This window comes from Balearica regulorum, chromosome 19 (assembly GCF_011004875.1).
Source record: "Balearica regulorum gibbericeps isolate bBalReg1 chromosome 19, bBalReg1.pri, whole genome shotgun sequence".
Taxonomy (NCBI): Eukaryota; Metazoa; Chordata; class Aves; order Gruiformes; family Gruidae; genus Balearica; species Balearica regulorum.
The window spans coordinates 1826916-1848459 of record NC_046202.1 but is presented as its reverse complement, the minus strand read 5'-3'; the positions used below and the strand labels follow the sequence as shown (position 1 = coordinate 1848459).

General features: G+C 53.4%; 2 protein-coding genes across 12 annotated transcripts in view; both read right to left on the bottom strand.

Moving 5' to 3' along the window:
• The window catches only part of DYNLL2 (dynein light chain LC8-type 2), a 250316-nt gene that overhangs the window by 119608 nt on the left and 109164 nt on the right, over positions 1–21544 (bottom strand). The gene's annotated exons all lie outside the window — the stretch shown is intronic.
• MSI2 (musashi RNA binding protein 2) overlaps positions 20949–21544 on the bottom strand; it is a 250333-nt gene continuing 249737 nt past the window's right edge. For all 11 annotated transcript variants that reach the window (XM_075771476.1, XM_075771480.1, XM_075771474.1 and 8 more), the window contains one exon: positions 20949–21166. Coding sequence is in view for 3 of the 11 variants with exons in the window: in XM_075771480.1 (XP_075627595.1) it covers positions 21125–21166 (42 nt within the window). In the remaining 8 variants the exon portion in view is untranslated. The remainder of the gene's footprint in view (positions 21167–21544) is intronic.

Below are 21544 nucleotides of genomic sequence, written 5' to 3'. Positions count from 1 at the left end.
GGAACCAAAGCGGAGTCTGCAGCGTGCCCGGTGCGCGCTGGCCGTGCTGGGGTGCTCCAGGCTGGCGGGGTGCCCCCCCTGCGCACGCCCCCGCAGCACGGGCATCGATGCACACCTACTTAGGGAGGCTGGTATTCGCGTCCCAGTGGGAGCCCACCACCCACTGCAGACTTGGGTGCTGTGCGGGTCCCCGGTGCTGTGCTGCTTGCCTGCTCGAGGATGCTGCCGTCCCAGCCCTTGGGAAGCAGGCTGGTTTCTCTCCTCCCACCCCCCAAATTCTCGCCATGATCTATTAATCTCCCAACGCAATGAGGGCGGGGTGGGATGTTATGCACGCACACAATACGCACGCACATAGAAACTAATGAAATTGCTGTTTTATCTCGGTTTGCTCGCGCTGCGAGCTACATTAATAAGAGCCGACAGGTTTGAAATAGCTGATCTGCATTGATTCAGGTTGCGAATGCAGCAATCACGAGAGCGACCGGGCCGTGGGATTGAGTGTGGGGACTCTTCGGTTTACGGGCTGGAGCTGGAGAGGATGGCTCCGCCGAAACCCAACGCGGCCAGGGGTGCGTGCACAGCCAGAGCTCCCCGTGCACTTGTTTATGTAAAAAATCAATTCAGGCTTAAATGAGAAAAAGAAACCGCACAGCTTGGATCATTAAGGGCCAAAAGCAGGATGATGCGGTGGGCCATGCCTTGCTGATGTCCCTGGGCTCCACTTGCAGGTGCCTGCGTCCTCCCTGGCCCCTCGGGTTTGGTACGGAGTCCCTGGCCGGAGAGCTCGCCCTTGCGCTGGTGCTCAGGGGAAGCCAGGAGTCGGTGCGGTGCTGGCTCCCGGAGCTGCGGCGCTTCACCTGAAATTCAGATTTCACCCGCGATGGCCGAGCCAGCTCTGCACCCCTTGCCCGGGCGGCTCACGGTCAGAAAGGCAAACCAGCAGCTCCAAAATTCGTTGTTTCTTTGCTCAGGGGTGACTCCAGGCTTTCGGCGTGGGGCCGGCAGTGCTGGTGGGCGGTGAGCAGATTTATTCCCTTCCTCTCCAGGTGACCACAGACCTGGCCCCAAATTTCACCCATCTCTGCAGTCCTTGTGAGGAGAGGGAAACCCTTGCAACTGCAGCTGATGGGGAGAAATTATTTCCCTTCCTCCCCTTTATCTAACTGTTCTACTAAGACTTTGCTCAATTTTGTGTAATTAAAAAGCTTGAAAACAGCTTGCTTCCTATATGGAAAAGGAGCACAACATATGGTAGTGACAGAGCTGTTCATAAATATGAATGTTTTTATATCTAAGAAAAAGAAAGTGGAAATGCATTGCTGAAACCATCAGTGAGGCGTTGGTGAGGAGAATGGGGGCACCCATGGGTGCGACCTCAGCCACCCGGCCCCGCGACTGCGCGATGACACCAGCTGGTTTATTGAAAACTTCAACGTTGGCGATTTTCTGCTCAACCCCGCAGTCCCCCTCGCTGCTTACGCACCCCGGGCTGGGCTGCGCTGCCCCTCCGCTGCCTGCCCTGCCTGCTGCCCGTGGGGCTGCGGGTGCCCAGGAGGGGTGCAGAGGCTGGCCTGGGGTGGCAGGATGAGGCCCCCGCTGCAGAGCGGGGTTATCCCGAATGCCAGGGGCAGCAGCGGTGCCGGGGCGGGGGGGATCCGTGCTGGCGGGTCTGCCTTGCTGCGGCAGGTCCCTGTTTCATACCAAATAGCATGTGCAAAAAACCCCAAGGACTGGTTTCCCCTTCTCCTTCCCCCACAAATTGAAGCAGAAATATGACAAGCGTTATGATTAAGGCTGAGCTGCGGCCCCGCACATCTCTCCCTTGCAGATTACTATGTAAATCAGGTACTTAATATTGCCGCTTCCCTCCGCCGCGCGCTGTGTGCGAGGGTGGGGAGCGCTGGGGACGCGCTGGGTGACAACCCTGGCCCGTGGCGGGTCACCCGCTGCCGGGCTGGCGGGGTGGGGGACACGTGTGTCGCGACGGAGCAGTCCACACGGCTCCTGTAAGACCTGGCTAATGAGAACCTGGCCAAACAAGTCACTTCAGTGGCCTTCCTAATAGTAACTCGTGTTTTTTCCCAGCACCTCTTGTCTGAAAAGCCAAGACGGTTTCCAGTGCTGGGTAATGAAAGCGATGTCCCTGGGGATGCTGAGGAGACGAGCTGTGACATCTCAATGAGCTTACGCCACCCCTACGAGCTGCCTGCTGCCTGCAATAAGCAGCGCTTGCAACACATCGTTGCTGTCGTGGAAGAGGAGGCACTTTTTCCCGCTGCCCCGGCTCTGTAAAACTCAGGTTTCCCCGGAAAGAGGTGGTGGTGACGGCTCTGGGTGGCAACGGGGCCGTGCACCGTGCTGGGAAGAGGCCGGGCTTCATCCCTGCCCAAACGCCTTCCGTCCGTACGTCTGGAGGTGGAGTGGGAGGCAGTCTGGTGGGCGAGCAGAGTGAAGCGCAGGTTTATTGTGTGTCTGATCTTGTTTCCTCCGGAGCCGGGGCCGGGGCTGCAGCCGAAGCGGCTGGGGCTGGGGGGGTGTCCAGCACCGTGGGGTTCGGGTTTGGGATGCTCCCAGCAGCTCTCCCTGCCCTCGTGTGGTCCCGTCAGCCCGGCGGGTCTCCAGCCCTTCCAGCGGCACTCACCTCAGGTTGCTCACGTTATTTAACATCACATCTCTAATGACCATCGTGCACGAGGTCACCGGACCCGGCTGGGCCCCGGAGGTGCTGGGGTGCCCGTGGGGCCGCCCTGCCTCTGCGGCCTTCCCATCGCAGCCTGCCAGCATCCCCTCCTGCCTCCCTTCTGCTGGGCATCTCCGTGTTTAACACCTGCTTTAATAACTGCCCCCCCGCTCTAATAAATCGAAGACTGTTCATTTCTGTTGGTTTTTAATCATCTCACTTATTTTGCTGCTTATTCTGTAAGAAGATTGAAATAGCAGCAGGATGCGGTGCGCTGCGTCGTGGCGTATATTGCAAAGCTGCGATGATGGAAATAGTTTCAGAGTAAAGACATTATTAATGAAGACTATAACCAGGGAAGGTACGCCAAGCTCATGTACCTGATCTTGCCTGGCTTGTACTTGACCAGCACATCCATCTATTGGTTGTAGTCATCCATTTTTTAAAACGCCTTTGCTGTTGATGTCAGCCTGCCTGGGAGTTTTGTGCCATTTAAAATAATCAAAATAAATTAACTCTGAAAAGTTCACGTCTGAAATGCTGCTGCTTCCCAGCTCCCGGGCTGTGAGCGAGGGGGGAGCCCCAGGGGACGGCACCCCGGGAGGTGTTTGTAGGATGGCCACAGACCCTCGGAATCCTTATAGAGCAATTCCTGATGGCTTATCCATGGTAGGATGGTGCTCAGCTCCTGCTGCCGTCCCCAGGTGCAGGAGCAGGGCTCGGGCTGGGGATCACAGCCCCGTGCCTGCCATGGCGGCGGGGGGGGGGAGCGTGGGAGCTCAGCGGTGCTGCTTGTCCAAGAGAAATGCAAATATGGGACAATCAGCCTCCGCGGCAGCAAAGAAAGATGTGATGAAACCCAATCAGTTAATAACACTTCAAGGCAGTGAAAGAATTGCAGATGAACGTGTTTTTAAATAACTTCTTTTTTTTCTCACCAGAACTATTCCTCTGGATTTTTACTGAAAAAACCCCTCATTTCGGTTTGTATCTTGCACAAAGGGCTGATGGTTTCAAAGCCCAGAGCCGGGGAGTCTTGGCAGAGCTCTACCATTGCATCCTCCCGCACCATGTCGGTTCCTCAAAAGGCCCCTCCGTCCTTGTGGGTGGCCTGGCTGAGCCTCCAGCTGCAGGAGGAGGGTCCCACGGGAGCATCGTGGGGACCCCCTGCCTGGCACCCCGGGGGTGGTCCCCCATGGGATGCTGCACCGAACTCCAGCTGCCCGGCGTGGGAACAAACACTGCAGGAGCAAAATGGTTCGACAGATACAGCTGAGGAGCATGAGAAAAAGAAGGTTTTTGAGACCCAGATAGTAATCAAGGCTAATTTGTTGATTTGCCATCCGGAATCATTTCTTGCATTATTTTTTTCCCCTCCACAATTTGCTGCCTGCCTTTGGGGAGGGTGGGGGGAAGCAGGAGCCCTCCATCCTCTGCCGAGCCTCTGAGCAAGCTCCTTCTGCCTGATTAAGGGCTGTCAGGATGATTGATGTGTTCTTGCCAGAGAAGGTGAGTCCCTTCGCCGTGACGGCTGGGTTTGACAGCCAGGCAGAGACCGGCCCTCGCCAACACCCTCCTCTTTGAATACCTGCGTTTTCCCAGCCTGGGTAATACCGGGCTGTGGCTCCGGTGGCAGGGCTCTGCTCCCCACCGCATGACAGCGTGTGTCCTGCGAAGGTCACAAGCCTCCAAAACTCAGTTGTCCTCCCCAGCATGGCCCCTTCAACCCCTGGATCAGGACCGGAGGAGGAGGAGGAGGAGGAGGCTGGCGGGGAGGCAGCTGAAGGGTGGGCAGCTCCCCGGCAAGGTCAGGCACGGTGCCTTGCAGCCGGTCACTGTGGCTCTGCGGGGCGAGGGCTCTGCCCATCCCTGCGCTGAGGATGAAGGGTGCTCAGACGCCGAAGGTGAGCAGGTGATGCGGTTTTCTGAGGTCAAACAGCAAGCCTGTCGCGGGCGGGAGAGCTGCAAGTCTTTGCTCTTCCAGCTGCCATGAAATCAGGTTTGATCACCACTGGTGGGTGGTGAAACCCGTGCTTGGACATCTTCTGCGTGGGTGGTGAGCTCCTCGGGGCCGGGATGGTTCTGACACGGTGAGGTGCTGAGCGCTGGTGCCCCTGTTACTGCAATGCCAAGCACACAGGGCGCTCTGAGACGTGGGTCTTGACCCAGGGCTGGTGGAGCGCAGCCACGGTGCCCGAGGAGCCGTGGCGGTGGACATGACCCACCCTTGGTGGAGGCACTTTGGGAAGGGCAAGTGAGCCCGCTGGAACGCGGGTGCCTGAAGCACCCCGAGGAGAGGAGCCGATGGAGCCAGACTGCAGCGGGCTGAGCTCTCTTAATAGGGGACTTCAGATGCCAGAGCTGACATGGAAACAAAATAATTGCACTTTGACATGCAGTAATTTTTGTTGCTCAGCATGTAGCCCCTTGAGACATTTCCCCTTCTGCAACAACGTGCATTTCTCTGCAGGGCTGGTTTGTGGGTCCATCACTGCTGCTGCATGGGGGTCCTCAACACCGGGAGAGCGCGGGAGCAGCGAGGTGAGCCCCGCGCTTGGGCTGCAGAGGGCAAAGCCAAGGTAAAACCCTTCAGTGATGGATTGCTTGACTTCCCCGCATCTCCTCGGGCAAAGGCTGGGCTTTGCTGTGGCAATATTTATAGCAGATGCTTTTCTTCACTTTGCCGGGTAAGCCCTTCCAGTGTCCCCGCGGCCGAGCCCCGGGGGCAAGGCGAGCATTTAACACAGCTCTGCGTCCCAGTCCTTCTCTCTGAAGAACATAAACCTCTGGCTGCAAAGATGCTGAGTCTTCCTGAGACGCGCCGCAAGGTTTCCATCTCAGGTTGGGGGGCGATGAAGCGGGGGGCAGGTCGGGCTGCGGACCAGCCTCTGCCGGGGCTGGGGCAGTGGGCTTGCAAATACGCATTTCAATGTCCTGGTGGGATATTCAAGCTCTGGGTGGAAAAGGGTGTCGGCGGAGCCATAAAACATGTGTCAGAGGGAAACAAAGGTACAACCAGAGGTAGTTTTTAATAACAAATATGTGGGTTTTTGCCAGTTGCTGAACGCTCAGCATTCCCTGCCTGGGAGGTTTCGGAGTGTTTCAGCAGCATGTTTGGTGTTCAGGCTGCCCGGCGTGGGAAGAAAGGGGGGTACGGGCTGAGCGTGGGCATGGGGGCAGGGAGGGACCCCTCGCTGGGGTCTCCCTGGGTCCCCAGCGCCGCCTGAGTGCCAGGGCTGGATGTGCGCGGGTGCTCCAACGGGATGTGCTAATGCGGGGAGGGCGGCAGCCCAGCTGAAGGCTGTCGTGGGTTTTGCAAAGAGGAGCGAGAGCTGCATCTGACGTCAACGAGACCTGCGGATGCTGGGAGGGCAGGAGGAGGCGCGTGGCCCCGGTGCCTCCCCGGCAGCTCCGCAGAAGTGTTATTTTTGGGTGGGCAGCGCCCTGCTCCCAGGGGATGGGTGCCAACGCAGCCTTCTGCTGCCGGAATCAGGTTGGGAACATCAAGGTGTGGAGAAGGGGAAAAGGCGCGAGGGTCCCCGGGGTGATGCTGGAGACCTTCTCCAGGGTAACACCCATACGGGGGGAGGGAAGGGGAATTCAGCGCTTCTTGAAACTCATATGGTGTTTGGGAAGGGGCATCTGTCCTGGAGAATATCGTGAACAGATGCTGCAGTGCTTATTATTTTAAAAGCCATGAATTTAAAATGTGTTAATTAGGAGGAGTGAGGAGAAACATCAGCAATTCCAACTGATCATCCGCAGGAGCCTTGTACAGAAAAATAAATGAGAGCGCGCAAAAATATGGCCTGAAATCGCTGGGTAGACGCTGGGTTTGCTCCCTGCGGGACCGCGGCCAGCTGATCTGTCCGGGGTCTTTTCTAAGCCCTGAAAAGCAGGGAAATGTGCCTGGAACGGGTACGGATTCCGACCCGAGACGACCTGTGAACGTGCGCACGGGGCAGCCGAGGTTTGTCCAAGCAGACGTGGGAACTTCGTGTGCCTGTATCGCACACCGCTTGTGGGGCTGGAGACCTGCGGAGGAAAGCCAAGATGAGTCCAGTTTGAGCAGCCAAACCCCAGTACGGCTTACTGGGAAACCGCAGCCCGCGAGCGTCTCCTCGGCGTGAGGTGCTCCTGCCCGGCGCCCGCGGGTTTGTGCGGAGGTGCTGGCTGCTCTGGTGCCGTGCAAGTGCCGGTGAGCCGCAGCGCTGTCGGGAGAGAATACTGCATATCGGGAAAAAAGATCTTACTTAAGTCTTTGCAAAGCCACAGATAATGCACTGCGAGAGTGAACAACCAGGATGAAAAATAATTGCACTCCTATTTTTCTCCAGCTTTTCTTATCAACGACTTTATCACCTTTGGTTTTATTTTACACCTTATTTAGACTTTACTGTAATCCCAGCTATTTCACCATTGACACCTCCTTAATACCTTGTCTAACACCTCTGACACCTCTGGCTAATGCCCAGGCCCTTCTCCAGCACAGAGCAGCTCTAGCGAAAACGGAAAAGAGCTAAAATGGAGAAAGAGAAAAATTATTTACTGCCCAGGCTCTGTGAATAATAACCTTTGAGGAGGAAGGGTGGGGGCCAGCCTTCCCCGTGCAGCTGAACTTTGGTATCTACCCACATCAGTCTACATCTGCCCATTTCTTATTACTGAAAGATCATGCAGCAAGTGTTACGCAGGAGGAAGCAGCGAGAGGATTTATTGTTTGAGGGAAACTGCAATCTATAAAGGCTCAACTTAGCGAACTGAAGCAAATTAATTCCTCTTACTCAGACACCCCCTGCCAAGTCCAGCCCAATTCCAAACATTTCATCTCCACGCGGCGCGGTGGGTTTGGTGCCAACCCAGCCCCTGCTGCCGCTCCGCCGGGGCTCGGGAGGGCAGGCGCCGTGGCCAGGGCTTTGCCCCTCGCTGCCGGCCCTGGGGGGGGGTCTTTCTGGGGGCTCCTCCTGCAGCTGGGGAAGGCATCCGCCTCTTGGTGGGGATCCCTCCTCTGCGATACGGAGAGCTGCTAAATAGCTCTCAAACGTTGCTGGTTTTCCGGCTGGGAGCAGACCAAGCAGGGGATGCTCGGGCACCCGGCTGGCTTGGCAGTGTCACCAAGCTCCGTTTCTCTGGGGGTCACTGGTGGGGTCCGGCAGCTTCCGCAGGCGCCCAGGAGCGTCCGGCGATGCTGGCTGCAGCAGCGCTGCCTCCGTGCCAAAGCCAGGAATTCCCAGAGGAATCCTCTGCCCCGCTCTCCCTCCGGTGGTCTCCAACACGGCTGACTTTTCCTGGCAGCCCGACCTGGAAGAAATCCTGTTGCAACCCAGCGCTGGCAATAACACAGCAATACACTTTTTTTTTTTTTTTCCTTCTTTCCTCTGATCTCTGAGCCTAAAGACTATTGCTACATTACCTAGATTTAACTACCCATTACACAAACTATATCTCTAAAGCAAGGGATATGGCAGCTTTATTATAAGTTTATTACATGCTAATTCAAGCAAATAAATTTGCTCCAGCTGTGGAGCAAAGGAGATTAATAACCTCGAAGATCACTTCGCTGCTTTGATGAGTTTCTTGAACAGAGTAGAGTATATTTAGGAAGAGCAACTAGATTAGTCAAAAAACCCCTTTAATTATTAGTGACACTGTGCAAACTGCTTCATATGAGTGGAATACCAACTACTTAACTCCCTGACCTTATTATTCAAATAAACACTTCTTATTATAGCAACATGACTTGCTCGTCAACACATCAAATCAGCTGCCTGGGTGGTGGTTTGGGTGTCCCCGCTGTGTCAGCAGCCGGGCTGCGTCAGGGGTATAACGGTCTTAAAGGTGCAGGGGCTCCTGCGTGGAGAATTTAAAGTTCTTTATGTGCTGCACGGCGAGCAGAGAGATGCACTTTGCTGGGGTGGTCTTAGTGCTTGCCCCTTCTTCTGCCCAGGGTGTTTGATACTGGCTTTTATTCTGCAGTTAATTTAGATTTTTTTCTGAAAGTGCTTAAGGCCGGGCTCTCTGAACTGCTCGGTGTTGCTGATGTTTCAACGCCTGCTCCAAGAAACGCACGTGTGTGTTTTGTAGAACAGCCTCGGGTAGGGGATTGCAGGGGTTGTTCTTGTCGCCGGCCCTCTCCCAGTGCCACCCCGTTTGCTGGAATCCGGGGCAATTGTGCGCTTGCAGGTTCATCCTCCTTGTAGCCAGGGTGCAGGTGGGATGCTGGAGCAGGACGCGGTTTTCTGCCCTTTTTCACAGATAAAAAACAGGGGAAGAGGGGCTTCCAAAAAAGATTTCAAATCTCACGAAAATAGACGTGCTGCTTGCTGAGGAGTAGCTAGTTGTCAGAGATACTCCCTAGTGCAAAGAGTTCGCCTCGGAAGGTTTTTCTGGGGAGCAATGAGCAGCACGCCGCACTCTGCGGGGATGCTGCAGGGTCCCCACAGCGCCCGTCCCGTCCCCCCCCGGGCACAGAGGTGCTTTCCGGGCGTGGGGGCACGTGCCCGCTGCTCTTCTCCCGGCCCTGCGCGAGGCTGGCCGCTGTTCCACCGTGCTGGGCGACGGTTGCTGCCGTCGGGGAGGCGGCTGGCTGGGAGGGGAGCAGAAAGCCGGCACGGCGCTGCAGCACCCACGGAGCTGCCGGGGAGCTGGTGCCCGCTCCGGGGATAAACGCACCCCCAACCCGTTCGGGTAGGAATCGTGCGGTTTTGCTTGTTGCCGCTTGATTGCAGGAGGAAGGTATTTGTGAGTCCGTGCCAGGGCCTGGGTACCGGAGGGACCCAAAGGCACCTTCCGCCTCCTCACAAGGGGAAACGGCCCCACGCCGCGTCCTGCGCCCTTAAACTGCAGCGGCTGCCCTTGAGCCTGATGGATGGCGGCGGCTCCGGTGAAGCAGAGAGGACACGGAGCACTGATCCGCATCGCTAGTTGCTTCCCTTCATTTTCTCTGGTCCCGTTTTACCCTCCGGCCCGGCCGGACTCAGCAGATGCTGATGCCGGGGGGATGCTTGGGGGGCTCGGAGCCCGGGGGCACTGCGTGGGGAGGGTCCCCAGGGTCCGTCAGCACTCTGCGGGGACGGCGTGGGTCCAACCGCTCTTCAAACTGCAGCAAATCGAGAACATTCTCCTGATCCCGTGCTTCCTGCTCTCCCCGTCTCTCGGCAGTACGAGGCAGCCCTTCTGCCTTCAAACAGTTTCTATTATATGTAGAGCAAGCAAAAATGATGTGTTAAATACAGCCCGGGCTGAAGCTCTGAATCAAATCAATTCTTTTTTGATTCCCCGAGCTTTTGAATTTTCAGCCCTGCCAAAGAATTGTTAGCACAAGAATAGGGCTGAAGGAGCAATCCTTTCGTACCGCTATTGACTCAATTATTTTGCCTCTTGATTTTCTATGAAGCGGGCCGCGATGCCGCGCCGATATGCTGATTGCTAATGGCAGAGCATTGTTCGGCACCGTCTCCGAAGGCTCGGCGTGGAATACCTTCATCTCCCCACTCGCTACGGGCTGCATTCGGGACCCGGTTTTATTTTGATTGATGCAAACTGCAATGCACGGGGGGGATGTGCAGAGCAGGCTTTGCACTGCGAGCTGCCAGGAGGACTCTCGGTCGGGCTCCGCCGCCGGTGCAGCAAAGGGTTACGGTTCTCGGCGGGGCTGGGCCGCGTCGGTGACCTTCCTCTGTCCGCCCTACTAACGGCTGCGCTCCTGGGATGTTCCCGGCGCTGCCGCGCGCGCGGATCGATAGGGCCAGCGCGGCATAAAGCGGAGAGGTTGCATTTACACAGTGTCACGACTATCAATATTGACAGCTCGGACGCGTGTCCTTCGGACCGGCGTGCGCTGTCAGCGCCGGGTTATTAATGCCCCAGCGGCCGCCAAGCCCTGAGCCCCGTGGTGCTGCCGGGGGGGTCGCCGGCGGCTCAAGCCCGGTGCCCGGGCAGTGATGCTGAGCCCGGTGCTGGGTGCTCAGCTCCCTTTAGCATCTCAGCTCAGGCATCCTTCGAGTGGGTGCTGTGTTACCCAGCCACCGTCGGGGTGGAGGGGGACGGGGATGTGGAGTTCGGAGCCTGCAGCCCCGTTCCTTCGGGCTCACTCTGTCGCGATGAAAGAGAGGAATTTCCCACCCATCAAAGGTGGTGAAAGAACGGCAGGAAGCGCTTTGGATCTTCGGATGAAAGGGGCTGAGGAGGAGCAAAATACTGCCTTGCTTTGAAGATGCAAAGCCCTGTGTAAAGCCCGAGCAGTTTTATTAGTGCCTCAAACGCACGGCGGGCTTTAAAAAGGCAAAAGTACGCACTTTCTCGCGCTGATTTTTCTTGCTGATGTTTGCGTTGTTGCATCAGTGCCCACAGCTGCTGGGTGCTCTCTCGCCGCAGGAGGTGACGCGGCCCCGCTGTGAAGGGGGCTGCGGGGTCAGCGTGGGGCTTTTGGGCCGGAGGGGGGGACACACACAGCCCCTGCCGTGCTGGAGGGACGGGTCGGGGGAGGCGCTGGGGCCGGCCGTGCAACGGGGACCTCTGCGAGATGGGCTGGGGGCTCCCCTGCATCCTGGCTCCGGAGGGAGGGGGCTGAGCCAGCCGGCGATGCACACTAAATATTTTTGATTCACACTTGCTCATTGCAAGGCACGGTCAAACAGACATTTGCTTAACCGCGTACAAACAGAAAACTTTTGCTTTTGTGACAAGGGGGTTTGAAAAAGTTGGGTGCAGAGGAGCGGGGGGAGCCTGGGCAGGAGTGGCCCCGGCGAGGCTGGTGGAGCTGGGGTGCAGGATAAGGCCCCGGTCCCGCCTGGGGCGGGTGGGGAGGAGGGAGGGCTGCGGGGCTGCGCGGCCTGGGCTGCGCAGGGTGCGTGTGGCCTTTCCCTCAGCAACGCTCGGAAACCGCCTCGGTGCAAAGCTCTCAGGGCAGGGAAGAAAAACCCCAAATCAATACGAGATGATGAGGTCGCCTGGGCCCATTTTCAAAGCTGTCAGGAGCTGCAAGTGAAGTGCAGCAACCGGGAAGGAAAAACGAGTTTCATTCAGCCTCTTTTTTGGAAAGCAGGACCCGGCAAGGGGCAGCTGGTTCCCCGAGCAGAGCAGAGCTTCATTTTGGAGTGAAGGGACTGGCGGCGGGGGGGGGGGTCTCCCTCCCTTCGCCCCCCGATTTTCTCTGCTCGCTGCAGGAACAGCTCAGCCCACAGCTGGTCCCTGCGCCGGGGCGGCTGGCGCGGCTGCTGCACACGAGGTGCTGATGGATGAGCTGGAGAAGAAAGGAGGCTCGTTTTATCCAATTTGCCAAACCACACGGTAGACTTTTAAAAATTACAGTGTAAGAAATAACAGCAACTGCCTCTCCCTTCATTTTCCCATTGAGGGGCAGGCGGCAGCGCCATTCCCACCTTGTCCTGAATCCCCGGCTGATGCCGCCTTGCTTTCGTGGCAGCCTGGCGCTGGAGATGAAGCCGTTATTACGCGGTGCGGTGCGCAGTCGAGTCGGTTTGTCGTTACGGCTCTTCACCTCCCTCCCTGCCCTGGGACCTGGCCGGGACGGGAGGAGGCAGCCCGGGCAGCGCTGCGCTGGGCACGGGGATCTCCAGGGCCACGCGCGCATCCCACGAAGGATGCGATGAGGAGCAGAGCCCTCCTTTGGCCGTGCACCCCCTCGGTTTATTTAAATGCCATCCGACTGCACGCTTGCCATGCGAGAGCTCTTTAGGTCTCGGCCACTGCTGTGCTTCAAATCAGTGGAAAAGACCAACCGCTGGCGGGAAGCACGGCCCCGAGGTGCCCCGAAGTGCTGCGGGGGCGATCACCCCGAATCAGCCAGTGGTACCCACCCAGGCTCGGGATGGGGGGGCAGCGGTGAAACCCTGAGCTGTGGCGAGCGCAGCCCCCCCGGTGCATGCAGCGGGGCGAGCAGCCTGCTCCTGCCCGCGTGAGCCATTAACGCCACCGGCCGGGCCCTTGCCTGCTTCGTGAGCCGAGAGGCGAGGGGTCTGACGGCGCAGGTTAAAAGCAGACGGGCTGCCCGGCTCTTCGGCCCCGGCTCCTACCACGATGCTGTGGCTGAGCACGGTGTCTCCAAAAATCCTGGGGAAACTCAAGCGGCTGTTAGTGTTTGGAGACGCTGCAAGCGATGATTTCGTCATCGCTCCGGTCCCTCTGCGGCTGGCTCGAGACGGGGGTCGTTCGGTTAATGCATGTTTCAGTCTTCATTGCCTTTTTAACTAGTTTTTAATCAGTAATTATTAGTGAGCAGGAGCGGTGCGCGGGCTCCTCTCACTCGCTCCCCGGGCGAGTGCCACTCAATATGTCACGGCAATTAGCACCCAACGGCGGCAACGGGGTGCGGGCTGGACACCGTCACCGCCACCGGCCCTGCGCCGGGACGCTGCGGCTGCGGGGCTGCGCCGGCTGCTCCTGCAGAAAACGCAGCAGTGGATGGGAACGCGCTCGAGCATTGCCAGCGCCCGTGGTTTTAGCTATTAATGTCGGTAAGATCAAGCTGGGTGCAGGGTTTGGTGACCTGGTGTCGCTGCCACCCTGGGATAAAGCGGCTTCGAGGACAGGGCTCTTCCGCTCGTACTGAAAAGAAACTTTAATTTTCTTTGTTCGCCCTGCAGACAAGAAATTACGGAGCCGCGGATGCGAGCGGCAGACGCCCGCTTGGCCCGTGGGAGCCTGCGCCACTGCTAATTACGGCCGCTGCCGTGGAGGTAAATAGCAGGGAAATCAGCTTCGACTGGTTCAGAAATGAAGTCAAGTATCGGTGCCCTTTGCAAACAGCTAATGAATTACAAGTGCCTCTCTACGGGCGGGAGCTGCCGTCACCTCACAACCAACCGAGCGCCGCAGCCAGGCACCCTCGGAACGTGGAGCCTGCTATAATTGGGCATGTCTTACGATATCTAAAATAATTGAATGCAGAATGGTATAAAGGGGTTTTTTGGGTTGAGGTGTTGTTATAAACAGGGTTTCAGCACTCGGTGCTCTCGAGCAGCGCACCGGGTGGGATCTGGGCTCGTGCCTGCCGCAGGGCTCACTACCCTGTGGAACAAATGAGCTTTAAACCCCCTCTATTTTATTATTCTTTATTAATAATGAGGAGACCCTTGTAAATAGCCATGAAAGGAAGTGCTTAAGCTCATAATTAATAAATGCTAGCTTGGTTTCTGCTGCCGACCAGCAGCCTCAAGATGCCTGATGGGGGGGATATACAGCTCTGCCGAAATGGTGGAGGGTGCTGGTGTCTGCACCGCAGGGTGAGAAACGTGGGGAATGTTGGGAGGGACAGGACAGGACAGGACAGGACAGGACTGCTCCTCTGCAGTCGGGTGTCGCGTGGCCGTGCCCCGGGGTGCAGGGCTAGGGGGCCCTGGGGTGCAGGATGGGGACGGGGCGTGGGGATGGGGGGGCTCAGCTGGTGGGTGCTGCGGCAGGGGCCCCCGGGCTCGGCTTCCCAACGCCTGCCGCCTGGGTTACGCTGCAAAAGCCCAAAGAGCCCCGGCTGCCTCCTGAAACCCGTCGTTACGGCTCGGTCATAAATGTTTATGACAGGAGGGAAAGGAAGTAAATCACATTTATATCCCTTGTTTTCTTATCGGGGCACTAATTTGACAGGGAAGGGAAATTTTTGCTTATTTTACAACTCTGATTTTGGCTGCAATTTGATTTCAGTAGCTGGGAGGCGAACACAAAATCTTATTTTTATTCCAGAGTCGGTATAAAAATTTACATTTTGACACAGACCCCCGCTAACATTTTAGTGCAGATATAGCGGGCCTCCGGGCTTTTCACAAAACACATAACCCAACATATAATACACTCATAATTCACTAATGTTTGCTGAATGACAGGGTTAAGTGGCTGCTATTCCCGGCCTCCCACCACACTAATGTACTCCAGACCCGCGCTCCTTTTCTTCTGGATTGCAGTCAAATCGTTTCCTGCAGCCCTCGCAGTGGAAGCTCCTTCCACCCCGAATAAACACTACTTCCGAAATTATTTTCATTTGTTTTTCTAATCTAATTTTCCCCTCGGTGCTCCACTAATCATCGATCCCATTAAGGGCTTGATGTGTTGACTGCTTTCCAGAGAGGAGCCTGTCCCGCGTCCCGCCGTGCGCTGACCTTCACCGGCACGATCCCGGCTGAGCCCCCGCGCTGCCGCCACCCCCCCCAGGACCCTGCGGCTGGGCCGGACCCTGCGGCGATGGTGGGGGCTGCTGGGGCGGGAGGTTTTGGGGGTGCTGGTGGGGCTGGACCATCCCCTCCATCCCAGCCCAAACCCCCATCCCCACTTCCCGGCCTGTGGGAACTAGCGCTGCTCCAGGCGAAATACTGTGAAGATTTAAGACAAAAAGGAGGAGAGGGGAAAGTTGGCTCCGCTCCGCTCCCAGTGCCAAAGTAAAACAGCCTCCGGTGCTTTACTCGTCCATCCGAGCTGCAAAAAGGGTGCGAAGCCAGGCAACGTGTGTCAGCCCTAATGAGAAAAATGAACGGTGAGCGTGTGCGCGGGGCCGAGGAGTTTAACCAGATCGGAAAGACGTTGCCACCCGCCGCCCTTCCTGGGAACGGGATGAGTGCCACCACGGAAAGGACGAGCTCACGTCCCGGCTCAGCTGCCTCGTGTCACCGGGGCCTGGTGCTCAGCCGGGGCGGTGGGGCTGCTCTTCCCTCTCTGCCGGAGGAGGATTTTGCTCTTCTCTTTCCGCAGGGCTTGGAGCTGGGCGGACGGGGGGTGGCCGGGTCCAGCCTTCCCGGGGGGTCAAAGCTGCTCAGAAACCTTAAATCTGGGGAGGGATGAGGATGGACCAGCCTGGGAAACCCTCCTGCCCCTCAGCGCGGCCGCATGCCAACCGGCACAGCCTAAACCCAGCTCTGCAGAGCAGGCCGCAAGGCACACGGATGGGTTTGCTGCTCTTTATGGGAAAGCCGACGGTCTTTGTCCCTCCAAAGCCGTGCTGCTCTGCATCCCCTGGCCAGCCGCTCCCTCCCCTCCAAGGCAAGGCAAGTCTGTCCCGCAAAGGGAAAGCGAGGAGTCGTGTCCCCCCACCCCAAGTATCTCCATAAGCCCCAGCGAGGTTGATGAACAGCTACGCTGACAGATGCCGAGACAGAACTATCGCTAAGCCACAGAGCAAAGCTCTTCCCCGCTGTCAGGGCCGCAGAGCACCACGCGGACGTGGGGCAGGAACGTGGGGCTGAGCGAAAGCCATTGGAAATGGGGACGCTGGCCACCGATGTCCTTTACCTCATGTCTGCCACGCCGAGTTATTTTTACGACGCTGCAACATGCCCGTGGGGGGCTGGCAGCAGCGGTACAGCAATACTGGCGTTTCCCCCTAAATTCAGATCTTTCTCCAGGGAAACGCGGTCCCTGTGGCAGGGATGCGATGGCCGGGAGGCGCCTGGTGCTGCACAGCACGAGGGCCTGGAGCACGGTGCGGGGCGACAGGGATGGGGACGGGGTCAGGGATGGGGACGGGGTCAGGGATGTGGTGGTCCAGTCCCCCCCATGGGAGCAGGAGGGGCGATGGGACGATGGGGCTGTGTGCTGCCCCCCCCCCCCAAATAAACCTTTCACCCCCTGCCCCCGAATGAAAGGGACTCCACGGATCTGTTCAAAACAGTTTATTGTATTTTTTTGTCAGACAAACACATTGATTTCTGGACCACAGTAGAGGATGGAAACCTTTCACAAACTTATTTATTTGAAAATACAAATATAAAATTATACTTTCCACATCTGTGATGTGAGAGACCCCCATCCACATAGTATTTTACAACAGGGCTTTAGAAAGCCATACACAGAGACCTGAAAGATGCTTGATATATATAGATACATATATATATGTATATATATAAAAAAAAAGTCACTACCAAAGTTCTCATCAGTTCATACTAAAGTATAAAAGGAAGGGCTAGGCCTGCCACTGTGCCATAGTTTATTTAGGTACATTTATGACCACCTGAAATGCTTAGACTTGCATCCTAGTACTGATGGAGTTCAGACCTCGTACAACAGAGAATGACGGGGATTTGCTACCTACGACGGTCGACGCGACACACGAGCCCACGCGCGGTGTTACGAGTATGTACAGAACAGAGAGCCGGGCGCACGGGCGAGTCCTGCTTCCCCCCAGGCTGCCGGGGTTCACCCTGCTCGGACACGGAGCTCTCTCGGACAACACAGTCGGACTGTTTGGGAACCAAGAACCGATCACGAGGATTTGCTTTCTCAAACTATTTTTTTTTTTTTTTTGGTAATTTTTATTACAGTATTAAAGTATTGCTTAGCTTACAGAATCTCCTCACGTAGTGTTCGCACACGGCAATGGGTTTGACTTGGATTCTGTACGTATGAAACTCTACAGTGTCTGTGCGCAGACCGGGATCTGCCGGTGTGTCTTCGATGCATCCTGTCTCTTCACCTTACACTAACTTCAGTTTTCTGTTTGAACTATATTTCGCTTAAAAAAACAAACCAAACCGCTAAAAAAAATAATTCAGAAAATTCCACCCAAGAGACATTTCCATAGCATAAAAGACAGCTATGAGTTAGTGTTGGTTTTTTTTTGTTTTTTTTTTTTGTAAACAGTTTCATATGCAATATCATACATAACCATGGCTGGCCTTCAGTAAAAATGTAGTAAACTATATTGCTTTATTATTGATTATGTTGCATTGAGTGAATGGCAGAAACGAAACAGGAAGGTAACTGTGGCTGGAGTCGCTAGCCCTCATTCACACTACAGATGAAAACAGCATCCTAGGCTGCAGAGCAGGGAAGAAAAGAAATCCGAACACCTTTCAGGTCGTTATTACCAACAATTACCCAATGGTTTAACTAGCCTAGCAAGATGTGTAACATTCACCAGCGGTACGCTGCTGTACAATGGAAAAAAAAATAAACTTACAGCAAAGAGAGCCATGCTACCTTAAAGTCCAAGCTACAAATTCAACTTAAAATGAACATTTATGAAGGGGAAAAAAAAAAAAAAAAAAAAAAAAGGACAGATCAGGCTTCATTTTAATCAAGCCCATCACAAATGACTTTTTTATTTTGAAGGGGGGAGGGTACCCGAGCTCTCGTGGCTTGCTACAACTCCTCTCAAAACGTCCCTCGGGTTTGGGATGCAGCCCGTCCCTCGGCAGGGTCAGCGCGGTGCCAGGGGACGAAGCTGCCCGTGCCGCGGAGGCGCTTTGGGTGCCCATTTCGCACAACTAGATGGAAATCTCTCTCTTTTTGGTCACTCCGGGGGTAGCGGGTCCGTATGAGATATTTGGAAAGAAAAGGGCACTATCCCTCGGAACGATCCTTCCCTCGCTGCGCTTGACTAAAACAAAGGTGGAGCTGAACCTTTGTGCTGAAAAATTTACAAAAAACCCCCAAACAAACAAACAAAGAAAAAAAAAAACCCTTCGAAATGGACTTCTAGATGAGTGGGGGACTAACGTGAACCTTAGTCTAGGTAGCCACATCAAAACATATCGGATTCCACGACATTTGTGCTATGGGCCACTGGGACTTCTCAAAAGGTATATAAACATCTAAAACATATTCACACAGATTAGCAATTTCTTCTGAGCATTCTTAAAAAAATATTTTTTTTTTTCTCTTAGTAAAATCGTTTTAATATACCGTGCCTCCCTCTTTTAAAAAATAAATTAAAAAAATCCAGTTTTGCATATCTAGCATTAGCATTTAAGGTAGTATGGCACATCCCCTTTTCAAAGTCAAGGGTGGGGATCTACAAATGCCTTAGGAGTTTGCCAGCATTTTTAACATTGTGAGACCTTTGGTTAGTTGAAACCGCATCAGATCAGCAAAAGAAAAAAACCCCAAAAAACAAGAGGGAAAAAAAAAACCAAAGAAAAGAGGAAAGAAGAAGAAAAAAGAAAAAAAAAAAAGGAAAACCTTCCCGAAATTATTAGCATTTTTTTCTTAAATAAGAGAAAGTTCTATCCTTACTGGTCCTAAATCTGAATAACTACATCTAAATTTTTAACCTTAATTACGATACACCTACCAATATGTACTAGAAGAGGAAGAGAGAAAGAGGGGGGGAAAAATTCACTACACTAGCATCAGGACAGCACTCTTACAAGATAGCCATTTTATACACTATTAACATACAACAATGATCAACAAAGAATATTCTATGAGGTGACAGGGAATGGAGAGGAAAACCAACTGGTAGTACAGTACATCATCAACATTGACAAAATAGCAATAAAAAATTCCCTGACGGTACATTGAATTTCAGGGAATTTGGTTTGTTGTTTTTTTTTCGTTTTTATTTTTTAAAGAATTGTTTTATTTATTTTATTACTTGATCAAGTCTCAATATTTAAAAAGCGTCCAGCATTTTGCTTAAACCTGGTTGTTCTGAAATAAGAAAAAAACCTAAAATATTACATAAAAAGCATGATTCTTTTTTTAAAAACAAGAAAAACAAGGTTTTCTCCTTTCGGTTAGCAGTATGGTGCCTTGTTTTTGTTAAAGATGCCTTGCTCTACCTTGTCTATTGAATGTCTACATTAGTCTACTTGTTAGTAAAATTTACAAAAATAGGAGTGCAGCAGCTCTTTTTAACAAATGTCGCATTCAGTGTCTTATACTGGCTGTACCTAAAGTACCAAATTTATAAACGTAACAATTTAAAAAAATATTAATAAAACTTGTCAATATTACGTTAAAAAAAGAAGAAATATATCCACACTACAGTATGTTCTTAATGCCACCTACCATGTTGTACTTCTAGTTTGCTGTTGCAGGCCTATTTACCAATATTAAAAAAATTAAATTAAAAAATATCCTTCATAAGTTTCCTCCCCCAACAGAGGACCATATATATAACAGCCAAATATTAAACATGTGCAAATAGGAAACTGTCAGTTTTTCCCCTACCAGTCACAGTGCAATGATGTTTTATACTTTATTTTTTTTTTTAAAATTCTGTTTACAACTACAATAAATTAAAATCTTCCGTTGCTTCTAGGGTGAAACTTGCAGCACTGAGGTATTCCCAAAAAAAAAAAAAAAAAAAAAAAAAAAGAAAACCAAAACCAAAGTTGCTTTCCTAATTTGTTAATACAGAAAGTAATGGATAAAAAAGGTAACCATGCAAGCTTTAAAGCCGCTCTGCCTGCAGCAGGCGAGCGCAGAGGAGGGACCTCGCCTCCGCCCGGGCTGCGCAGGGCGCCCAGAGCAGCTGAAATGACTGGACAGCAAGTTGATCTAGTTTAAAACAACAACAACTAAAAAAAAAAAAAAGAAGAAAAAAAAGAAAAAAAAGAGAAAAAAAGAAAAAAAAAGAAAAAAAAGAAAAAAAAAAGAATCAACCATAAAGGTGTGCTTTGAACCGTAAATGCGTTAAATAGGAAAACCGTAGCTTCTTTTTCAGTCTTGGGAAAAGCAGGTTTTAAATTAAAAAAATACCACTAGACTGTTCCTTTGTAAGCTGTGCACGTCTGAGAGCGAAGATGCTGGTATGACGCTAGGAGAGCTGGAGGGCCACCACGCCACGGAGCGAGCTGAGCAGTGTGTGCATCACCGAACTCCCGCGGCCAGCTCCGGCAGTTGGTCAAAAAGTCTACAACTTGCTTTTTTTTTTTGTCTTCCATTTTCATAGAGAAACTGCCTTAGGCTGACTCCATCACAAAAATAGGTTTGTATTTCTCTTTCTTAATAGTTTATATGTAGTTAATGGAATTGTATTTACAGTATTTTTTATTTTTTTCCAGAATTCACAATTTCAAAAAACCTTATATCACCTCTTTCAACAAAAAAAAGCACTTATAGAAAAAGGACGCACAAAAAGTTTGTAGTCCTTGCCTTATTGCCGAAAATAGATAGAATTAGGTTAACGAAGACGCCACAAACGAAAAGAAGGGCTAGAGAACCTGCTGCTCACCCGTGCCCCCCGCGCCCTGCAAGGCCACCCCGAAACCGTGCCCGCCGCCGGCTCTGCTCCCCCCGCCGCCCTCGGCGGCCGCAGAGCCGGTACCGGCGGCTGAGACTCCTGTCACCATCTCAGCATCCTTTAAGCAACAACAACTACATAAAACAGAAGGGAGGAGGAGGGGAGGTGGGAAAGAAAAAACGAAAGAAACCCCTTAATATAAACAGTTACACTATGGTTAGGCTCTTGCTAGATACACAAAGAATTAGAACTATGTGGCTACGAGACTATGTCAAAATGCTACGAAAAAATGTGGTTTGGAGAGGTTTAAAAAGAGGGGGGGGAACCCATCAAGAAAATAAAACGAACAAGAAATGGATTTTATATACATACTTTTAAAAGCTGTTGTTTTTATAGTACAGCAGATTCATGAGATGATGAGAGAGATTTTAAACAACCTAAGTCCATCAAGTGCCACCTCCAGTTTGTTTGCGCTATCGGTGATGATGTAGTGCTCAAAGTCTGATGAGATCACCCAAACATGGGCCCGGTCAGAAACTTCGCCCCGTCTTGCCCGGACATCCAGAGAGACTCTGCGGGGAGGAGAAGGCAGAAACGGGACACGGGGGAGAGGGAGAGTTAATCGAGGTCAGTCAGGATTTTTTAACCAAAAAAAAAAACCCCCAAAACCCCCCCCAAGTGTTTGCCAACACGTCGCAAAGCCGCAGCATGCTCTGACCCACACCAAGGGGGAATCCGGAGCCACCCGGCTGAACTGCAGAGGCGTTCCGGGGACGTGTATTTAACGTAGCGATGCCCTTCCCGTCCGGCTCCGTGCCCGGGGACGGCAGCCCGGCAGCTAAGCCTGGACCTCAGGCTGGCAGCGCCTTCCCGGGCAGGCTGGGCTTAGCTGTGTGCTGGTCTGGTTTAGGAACAATAAAATGTGACTCGATACATCGGAAGGACAAAAA